The sequence below is a fragment of the Lucilia sericata genome, unplaced genomic scaffold (genome assembly GCF_015586225.1).
Source record: "Lucilia sericata isolate MDLA Ls3-8-SP2 unplaced genomic scaffold, ASM1558622v1 Contig003924F_arrow, whole genome shotgun sequence".
NCBI lineage: Eukaryota > Metazoa > Arthropoda > Insecta > Diptera > Calliphoridae > Lucilia > Lucilia sericata.
Window position 1 is genome coordinate 16,895 of NW_023997084.1, and position 10,652 is coordinate 27,546.

The 10,652-nt window shown below is 30.6% G+C and overlaps 1 protein-coding gene across 1 annotated transcript; it reads left to right on the forward strand.

Annotated features, from left to right (window-relative positions):
• The first annotated feature begins 215 nt into the window (after positions 1–215).
• LOC119615046 (protein commissureless 1-like) lies at positions 216–3,971 on the forward strand. Its single transcript, XM_037971130.1, has 2 exons — positions 216–1,034; positions 3,226–3,971. The coding sequence occupies exons 1-2, from the start codon at positions 515–517 to the stop codon at positions 3,828–3,830; spliced, it is 1,125 nt and encodes a 374-aa protein (XP_037827058.1). The 5' UTR covers positions 216–514; the 3' UTR covers positions 3,831–3,971.
• The last annotated feature ends 6,681 nt before the right edge of the window (positions 3,972–10,652 follow it).

A 10,652-nucleotide genomic window follows, 5' to 3' on the forward strand; every position in this document is an offset into this window, starting at 1 on the left:
AAACTACCACTACTACCAAACAACTTTTATCATTAGAGCTCTAATAAACAGAAATTTGTGTTATTTGTTGTTGTTATGAAAAAACAACAACAACAACTGGCTCTTTTAGCCTCAGAAAAACAAGAAAATTTCTTTTAAATGCAACGTGCTTAACATGACTCCAAACTAAACACTAGCAATTGAAATTTATAAACAGTTTCATTCTAGACAGCAAACTAAACGGTCATGTTTTCGAACAACAACTAACGGAACAGAAATTTATAAAAAATATAATAAAAAACACACATACACAACATACAAAAAGAAAATATTTACGTGAAATTATAAGTTAAAGAAATTTTGAACAAAATAATTATAAATAAAAAAATTCAAATAAAATCAAAACAAAATTTTAAACAAAAATTCTATGTTCAAATTATAAAAAATAAACAAAAGTGTTTAACAAAAACAAACCAAAGTTTTATTAAAAAAAAAAAAACTCAACCAAATACTTTATTAAAAAAAAAAACCAAATATGGCTTTACCCATTACCACTTTAAGACCGGATTACCTAGAAACCTCCAGCTTAATGCAGGAGGGCGAGGAATCGCTAACTGCTTCACCCACAATTATGGATATGTGGATGTCTCAGTTACAAAAAGATCATCCGGAAATATCCTTTGTCATACCTAGTCAACATGATAATCAACATATCGATAATATGATGCAATTTAAACAATTGCTAGAACAGGTGGGCAATACTGCCTACGATACTATTACAGCCGGTTCTCAACATCATGAATCTAATATTTTAATAGATTCCATGGGTCAGACCATAACACACGATCAAATTTCAAATAGTGCAGTTTTAAATATGGCTGATTTGAAAAATAATGCTTTAAGCGGTTTAGAGAGATTTTTCTCCGGCAGCGATATGCATTCATTAATCAATTATTTGTGGGTTGGTGTGGTCACCTCACTGATAGTGTTGACAGTGATATTTGTGCTGTTCAGCTGTTATTTCTATAGGAAGTTTCGCGAATGGAAGAAATGCAGTAAGTATTTTATTTAAAAAGAAGAAAATTAAAAAAAAATTAAGCCAAAAGCAAAAAATTTAAAAAAATTTAGGTAAAATCGCTATAAACTTAAAGAAATTTTAAAATATTTCTAAAAAATCTAAAAAACTAAAAAAATCAAAACTTAATAATTCCAGTTAATATCACAAAAATTATAACAAATGAAACCATGTAAAACCAAAAATAAATTTTAAAACATTTTCATTAAATTTTTTTAAATTACAAAAATTTTTTAAAATTTTTCTTAAAGTTCCACAAAAAACTTTATATATTTACTTAATTCCTAGAATTTTTCTCTAATTTTGATTTTTATTACTTTTTAAAAATTCTTAAATTTCAAAAAATATTGCCTACTTTTGGGAGTTTTTGTCATGTAAAATTAAATTTTTTTATATAAAACTTAAACAAATTTCAAAATTTTATAATTTTGTATTTTTCTAAGAAATTTAAGCTAATTTTGATTTTCAATAATTTCTCTCTAAAGCATTTTCTTACAAAGAAAATTTAGGATTTTCTTTATGTAAAGAAAATAATTTTCTAGATTTTATTTTTAAAACATAAAAATTTTTAAAAAACTTCTTTAATTTCTTTATAATTTTCTCGAATTATGATTTTTATTAGTATTGTTAAAATACCACTTTAAAAAAATATTGCCTATTTTTAGGGTAAAATTTTAGAAAAAATATTTTTCTTAAAAAAATTTCAAAAATTAAAATTTGTAATTTTGGTAAGAAAATAAGCTAATTTTGATTTTTGTTAGATTTTTCATAAACTATATTCTTTACATTAATACAAATTTTTATAGGAAATTAAAAAAAAAAGATTTTCTTAAAAAAATTTAAAAAATTTAAATTTTTAAAAATTTTGTATTTTTCATAAGAAAATAAGCTAATTTTGATTTTTATTTAAGTTTTTCTAAAAGAAAATTTTCTTAAGAAAACTTTTATGGGAAAATTAGATTTTAACTTAATTTTGAAATATTTCATTTTTATTTACTGTTTATGGCTTTTTTGGTTGTTTGCTTTATGTGGAACTTAAGTTTATTCATTTAGCAAATCCTTTATGTGCCTAAAATTATGTTATTTTTCTTTTACCTTAACTTAACAATAGCTTTTGGCTGTACAAATTACGCACCAGCCTTAACATTATTTACTACTTAATTAAACCTATAACCAAGCCTACTTTTAGGCTAACAAACAAACATAAAACAAAACTAATCCCCTTTTTTGGAGAAGGAAGAAAATGTAACATAAAACAAACTAATTGATTACAAATAAACCTTAATCTAACACTACCTGTTTGTTGGCCAGGAATAGAACACAAAAAACATTTGACACCTAAATAAATGTTTAATATGAAAAGGAATTTCTGCCTTTAAGCAGGCTACCAACAAACTTACTTATTTATTTATTGCTGGCAAATACACAGTGAAAGTATTCAAAAAGAGCAATAAATATTCGTTAAATTTTGTACGAGAAAAAAACCTGACATATAACAAAGTAATTAAGAGCCTATATTAGGGGGTTAAAAGAACTAATATACTTTTAGGCAGTAAAGGAAATTTTGACACTTTTTTTCTTTTTAAACAAACATAAATCAATTATTTATAAACTAATTTTTAGGGTTTCAAGAAAACTTTTTCTTTTGTTAAACTTTAAGCACCTGTTGCTTTTAAGCTTTCATAGTAACAAAACTTTTATTTAATTTAAACAAATTTTTGTTTTTTTTTTTTTTTTGGGGGGGGGGGGGAATTTTTAAATTCAAATTTCCAATTTAGGTTTTTTTACTGTTATCTGACTTCATAAAAATGATTGCCTATCCTAAGGCTACAGCTTTATTAGTTTTATTTTATGTTTGTTATATAGCCTTTGTTTTATGTGTGTGTCATTTCTAAAGAAAAATTTATGACCAACATTTTGTTGCTGTTGATAATTTGCCTAAAAATAGACAATATTTTTTGTGTTAGCGTTATAAACAAAAGAATTTGTTAAACATAAATTTTAGATTTATAGGGTTAAAGTTTAAGGCCTAAAGTTAATTTAAAATATCTGTAAAAATAATAAACCTAAAAGTAGGCAGTAGAATTTTTATAGCTTAAACTTAAACTTTAAAGAATTTTGTTGAAAATTTTATATTAATTTCTTTTGTTTTTTTTTGCTTTTCTTTTTAGATAAAGATATTCGCGCTCATTTAAATAACGATTTGTATGGTGGTGGTGCTGTTATGCCTTGTGCTACTGCTGCTGCTGCTGCTAATAACCCTGAAGCAGCCTATTATCAAATGGAATCACCTCCCTGCTATACCATTGCCACCGGTCTACCCTCATACGATGAAGCTTTACACCACAATCAACAACATTTTGCCTTTGGCATGAAATTCATTTATCCCACTTTGGCTGCTGTACATCATCAAGCCTCAAATTTGATCAGCTCCTGGGAAAAATACGACATGAATAGCAAAGACCAAAAGATAAACGAAACAGTAGCAACTAAATGTAAATCTTCGCAAACCAATAACAGCAACAAATCATCTACATCATCATCATCATTTCCCAACTACTGCTCGTCTCCATCTCTAACATTAGAAGCCTCTACAGCTAACTCAGCCTCTGCTTCACTTTTGCTACCTCCCTCCTATCAGGTGGCTGCTAATATGTCTCTACTATCACAGCCTTTGACAACATGTGATAATGTTAGCATTACTATGCCCCAATTAGAGACGTGTACAACATCAGCAAAAACCTCAAGTGATTTAACAGACATCATAACTGTATGATTAGCTGGTTAAAGGAGATTTTTATACAATTTCCATCCCCCCCAAAAATGGAAATTTGTATTAGAATTTTTATTTAGTTTTATCCAAAACAACAAAAAAAGTGTAAATAAGTTTTGTAAATAGAAAAGAAAAGTTTAAACAAAATGGAAAAATATCTAGAAAAAACTAGCAGCAAAAAGTCAAAAAACTGTTGTAACAAAAATTTTAGATTTTTTTTGTTAAAAAACTATTTTCCTTAAAACCCCATTTTGTTATTATTATTTATTTAAACAATTGTTTATGTTTTTTGTCTTATTTAAATGCCTGTAAATAATTTATTATTATTTTTCTTTTTTTAATTGTATAAATCTAAAGACTGAATAGTTTATGTTTTTCCTTTGTGTATTATAATTAATTATTTTTTATAATTTTTAACTTAAAAATTTTTTAAGTAATTTTAAGCAAATGATCTTGTAGTTATTTAAGTATTGGAAAGAAATTTGAAAAAACAAAATCCCTAAAAAATTTGACAAAAAATTAAAAATCTATTGATTGAAAAAATTTAAAACAATTTTGAGTTTTTATTATTTTTAGAATTTTTTTCAGTTTTTCTTTTGTTCTTTGGAAACCCTTTAACTAATTTGAGTTTTGTAGTTATGTTGAAAGTAATGAGGATGCTAAACTTAGTTTAAACTGTAGTTAAACTCATTATAGTTTACCAATTAATGTAGTTAAACTGATTAGTAGTAGTAGTAGCCGTCTGACTGATAATTAGACTAAAAATTGCAACTTTATACACTAGAGATGTTTGAAATATTAACCCAATGCGATTAGAGGGCGTGGCATACGCCTAAACTTGTCATACGTTCATACTCAATAGTCTAGAAGAAATTTGTTTTTAACTTTTGTTTAAGACTTCTCCGTCATGGATCGAATAATTAAGGATGGTGTTTGGTTGTTAGCTTCTATATAGCTCGCACACGGGAAGAAAAGTTTCTTTCAAACATCCTGATCAGGTTCAGATTCCTATATTAAACTTTGTCCGTACTCATCTCTTAACAAGATAGCGAAACATTCCACAATAGCACTGTATAGGTTTACGGATCATCAACAGAAACTTCAACTTATACGTATTGATCCAACAAAATCGAGAAGAGATGTAATTAATCCTCTAACTTAGATAGAATAAAGTTTGAATAGTTGAATCTCAAACAAAGTACTTATGATGTGTGTGGGTAATGTCTCCTATGTAGCTCAGTTCCTTTCAAACATCCTAACCAGTTCAGGTTCCAGCATTGAGGATGTCACCCGCTAGTCACGTTCAACTTTATCCACTAGAGATGTTTGAAATATTAGCAAAATGTTTAAAACCCAATGATTTCTGCGATTAGAGGGCGTGGCATATGACTTAAACTTGTCATATCATAACGAGATAACGAAACATTTCACAATAGGACGGTATTGGTTTACGAATCATTAACAGATACTTCAACATATTCGCATTGATTCAACATAGATCCATAGATCGGATAAAGTTTGAATAGTTCACTCTCAAATAAAGTATGATGTGTTTGTGGGTTTAGTGCTTCTATGTAGCGCACAGGGGAGTGAAAGTTTCTTTCAAACATCCTGACCAACAGATACTTCTACTTATTCGTATTGAAGTAACAAAATCCAGATGAGATTCTCTGTCATGGATCGAATAAAGTTTAAATAGTTGACTGTCAATCAAAGTATGATGTGTGCTATATATGAGGAAAGTTTCTTTCAAACATCCTCGCCAGTTCAGGTTCCAGCGAATGTATAGCATTGAGTATGTCACTTTCATTTGAACATCCTATAAATGGTGTTTATATAACATTAAACTTTGTCCTTGAATGTCGGACATTTCTTAACGAGATGTTGAAACATTCCACAATAGAACTGTACTGGTTCCTGAGTCCTAAGCAGATACTTGATAATACAATTACTAAATCCAGTTGACTTGGAATTAAGCCATGGAACGAATAAGATTTACCCTGATGGCTCTCAAACAAAAGATGAAAGTTTCTTTCAAACATCTTCACCTATTCAGATTCCACCAAATATAAGGCATTAATGACGTCAGACACTTATCATTCAGGATCAAGCCACTCTAAGGGCTAGAAATTAAGTTTATATAACATTAAACTTGGTCCTTGAATGTCGTACATCTCTTTACAAGATGTTCAAACATTCCACAATAGGACTGTATTGGTTCCGGAGTCATAAACACATACCTGATAATACAATTACATATTCTCTCGCGAAAATCAATCCGGATGAGTTGAAATTAAACCTCTTCCATGACTCGAATAAGATTAACCCTGATGGCTCTAAAACAAAAGATGAAAGTTTCTTTAAAACATCCTTACCAGTTCAGGTTCCATCGAATATAAGGATTTCAATCAATTATCATTTACCGAATACAATTGCAATCGTAACTGACCCCTTGCGATTAATGTCAGAATATAGAATCTTCCAAGAAATTACTTTTACAGAAGAAGTCGTGTCTCTGTCAATTCCCCGGCCCGATTGATCGCTCTAGTTCTGCATTTTCTGTACGACTTAACGAATTAAGCCAAGGTGAATATCCGAAAGATAAACAGGTTTATTCATGTCACAAAATGGCTTGGATAGGGTACAGATTAACTAGGTCAAGGTGTATTAATACGCTGACCATTCGAAATTCGGTATCCCAAAGTAATCAGAATGTCCGAGGTATTCATTACGTTTGTTAACGCTTAATTAACTGTTTATTAAACAATTTTCCCCGCAAAACTTCTCTAGTCTAGTAATCTTCCAAGTCCCATTTTAGATCCATTCGTATAGCACAAAGCCTGGCTGGGCATTGCCATCAGAGAAGTGAGATGTTTTCGTATATCCTTCAATGTATTCATTATAGATTGTTGATGTTATTGTTGTTATTATTTTTCAATTTGGTAGAATTATCCAACAGGGCTACATATTTTGAGAACTGTGGGCTCAGCAATACAACATTGGTCGAGTGGATTCAGACAAATTTACAGCGTGCAGAGAGGATAATGAAACTTTGGAACACTACCTTTATTTAGTTGCCAGGCATTCGAAATTAAATACAAATATAAGGGAGCCCATAACGGACCTGATAAATCCTAAATGTATTTCTTTGGAAGAACCGGTAGGTCCAAAGTCACTTGTTTCGTCGAAGTCAAATCATCTTCGAAGATGTATAGTCCCATCTATTTGGATATCTAGACATCAAGGTGAACTTCTCTCTCGCACTATATGCCTAGGAAATACTAACAACCATAGTTATCTTTTAGCTTAATGGGTTTAACACTATGAAGTGGAAGCCGGAAGGGCTAATAGAAAATCTTGAGTGCAGGTCTGAGGAGATTTTTAATATACAATAAAAAGTCTCACACCTACGAATGTTACTTATTTAGTCCAGAATTTCTCTATGCATTTTATATATTCGTCTGAATCCGCTAGTCCAAAGTTCTATAGTTGTGCCTTGGACTTTACACTTTTCTTCTCCGTTTTGGGTCACCCCATAGGATCTTAGTGGACCTACATCCTTCCATTATTCTAATTTGCCATCTGGACATATAATTCAAGCAAACATGTTGAATTTACTTTAATTCTGCTAAAAATTTCCAAAAAGAAACCGAAATAAGGTCAACGGTTTGGGAGTTACGACAGCTTTCATCATAGCTTCTTAGGAACTCTTCTTCATTTGCCTTCGTAGTTGAAAATCACTCATTCACACTTAAACATGCAGAGTGAAAGTTTAAGGAGCTGCAGAAGGCTCAGTATTACCTTTTGATGGACTAAACTTAACGGTAGTTGGTCTATCTTCTCTCTCAAATCAGTATTTTTATCTCTTGAAACTCACAACAGATTTTCTTCGTTGCTTTTGGGTAGAGCTTGAGCGTGATAATCCATCTCCATTCGAACATTGGGTTCGAAAGAAGAACAAATACGTAGTGCCATTTAACACATGACCACTAATGGTCACTGATATCAACCATTCTGTTTGATATTAGTAACCATTTGTGTAAATATTTTAAAAAAGAGTTAACAATAGTTAAAGGGTTTCAATAGCTTAGTTAAAATATTTTTTTTATTAAACGAATACCGAAAAATAACATGATTTAAAATAACTTTCAATTTATCTCAATTTCCATAATAAACGTTCATTGCCATAAATTGACCTAATTGAAAATAATAATCTATATTAAAACCTTAAAATTTATCATTTTTCAAACTATCTATTATTAAAATATAAAATAAAAACATTTGATGGATTTCACTAAATATAATCAGATTTTTTCATAATAAATTAAATCAAATATGACACGATTATCTTTGTCAACGTCAATGCTGCACATCATCATCATCATCACCATCACACAAAAACATCATAATTCATCTTTCACACTACGGTTTCATGCATCACTTGCTCAGCTAAGCACATGATTAATAATATTTATTTATTTTTTTCAAGCACAAAGTGTTTCAAAAAAGAAATGTTTAAATAGCTATAAATTGAATAAAAAAATTGCAAAATGTTTAATAATAAAACAAAGATTTATTAAATTAAAATATATTAATTAACTATTTATTTAATTGGTAAATTTTAAAAGGGTAAGTAACGGAACAATTTAAATTCACTTATGAATGTATGAATATCGAAGGCTGAGATTCTGAGCGGTTTCATTTCTTAATTCAAGTTTCAGTACTGTGTTAGTTCTAGTTCAGTTCTAGTTCAGTTATAGTTAGTTCTAGTTCGTTCTAGTTCAGTTCTAGTTCAGTTCTAGTTTTCTAGTTCTAGTTCAGTTCTAGTTCAGTTCTAGTTCTGTTCTAGTTCTGTTCTAGTTCTGTTCTAGTTCAGTTCTAGTTCAGTTCTAGTTCAGTTCTAGTTCAGTTCTAGTTCAGTTCTAGTTCAGTTCTAGTTCAGTTCTAGTTCAGTTCTAGTTCAGTTCTAGTTCAGTTCTAGTTCAGTTCTAGTTCAGTTCTAGTTCAGTTCTAGTTCAGTTCTAGTTCAGTTCTAGTTCAGTTCTAGTTCAGTTCTAGTTCAGTTCTAGTTCAGTTCTAGTTCAGTTCTAGTTCAGTTCTAGTTCAGTTCTAGTTCAGTTCTAGTTCAGTTCTAGTTCAGTTCTAGTTCAGTTCTAGTTCAGTTCTAGTTCAGTTCTAGTTCAGTTCTAGTTCAGTTCTAGTTCAGTTCTAGTTCAGTTCTAGTTCAGTTCTAGTTCAGTTCTAGTTCAGTTCTAGTTCAGTTCTAGTTCAGTTCTAGTTCAGTTCTAGTTCAGTTCTAGTTCAGTTCTAGTTCAGTTCTAGTTCAGTTCTAGTTCAGTTCTAGTTCAATTCTAGTTCAGTTCTAGTTCAGATATAGTTCAGTTCCAGTTCTAGTTCAGTTCTAGTTCAGTTCTAGTTCAGTTCTAGTTCAGTTCTAGTTCAGTTCTAGTTCAGTTCTAGTTCAGTTCTAGTTCAGTTCTAGTTCAGTTCTAGTTCAGTTCTAGTTCAGTTCTAGTTCAGTTCTAGTTCAGTTCTAGTTCAGTTCTAGTTCAGTTCTAGTTCAGTTCTAGTTCAGTTCTAGTTCAGTTCTAGTTCAGTTCTAGTTCACTTCTAGTTCAGTTCTAGTTCTGTTCTAGTTCTGTTCTAGTTCTGTTCTAGTTCTGTTCTAGTTCTGTTCTAGTTCTGTTCTAGTTCTGTTCTACTTCTATTCTAGTTCTGTTCTACTTCTGTTCTAGTTCTGTTCTAGTTCTGTTCTACTTCTATTCTAGTTCTGTTCTAGTTCTGTTCTAGTTCTGTTCTAGTTCTGTTCTAGTTCTGTTCTAGTTCTGTTCTAGTTCTGTTCTAGTTCTGTTCTAGTTCTGTTCTAGTTCTGTTCTAGTTCTGTTCTAGTTCTGTTCTAGTTCTGTTCTAGTTCTGTTCTAGTTCTGTTCTAGTTCTGTTCTAGTTCTGTTCTAGTTCTGTTCTAGTTCTGTTCTAGTTCTGTTCTAGTTCTGTTCTAGTTCTGTTCTAGTTCTGTTCTAGTTCTGTTCTAGTTCTGTTCTAGTTCTGTTCTAGTTCTGTTCTAGTTCTGTTCTAGTTCTGTTCTAGTTCTGTTCTAGTTCTGTTCTAGTTCTGTTCTAGTTCTGTTCTAGTTCTGTTCTAGTTCTGTTCTAGTTCTGTTCTAGTTCTGTTCTAGTTCTGCTCTAGTTCTGTTCTAGTTCAGTTCTAGTTCTGTTCTAGTTCTGTTCTAGTTCTGTTCTAGTTCTGTTCTAGTTCTGTTCTAGTTCTGTTCTAGTTCTGTTCTAGTTCTCTTCTAGTTCTGTTCTAGTTCTGTTCTAGTGCTGTTCTAGTTCTGTTCTAGTTCTGTTCTAGTTCTGTTCTAGTTCAGTTCTAGTTCTAGTTCTGTTCTAGTTCTGTTCTGTTCTAGTTCTGTTCTATTCTGTTCTATTTCTGTTCTAGTTCTGTTCTAGTTCTGTTCTAGTTCTGTTCTAATTCTGTTCTAGTTCTGTTCTAGTTTTGTTCTAGTTCTGTTCTAGTTCTGTTCTAGTTCAGTTCTAGTTCTGTTCTAGTTCTGTTCTAGTTCTGTTCTATTTCTGTTCTATTTCTGTTCTAGTTCTGTTCTAGTTCTGTTCTAGTTCTGTTCTAGTGCTGTTCTAGTTCTGTTCTAGTTCTGTTCTAGTTCTGTTCTAGTTCAGTTCTAGTTCTGTTCTAGTTCTGTTCTAGTTCTTTTAGTTCTGTTCTAGTTCCGTTCTAGTTCAGTTCTAGTTCAGTTCTAGTTCAGTTCTAGTTCAGTTCTAGTTCAGTTCTAGTTCAGTTCTAGTTCAGTTCTAGTTTCTGTTCTAGTTC

Excerpts from the sequence above, each read along its gene's own strand:
- LOC119615046 (XM_037971130.1), top strand. The coding sequence starts at position 515 with ATGGCTTTACCCATTACCACTTTAAGACCGGATTACCTAGAAACCTCC. Across the intron at positions 1,035-3,225 it reads TCGCGAATGGAAGAAATGCA|ATAAAGATATTCGCGCTCAT; the intron begins GTAAGTATTTTA and ends TTTTCTTTTTAG.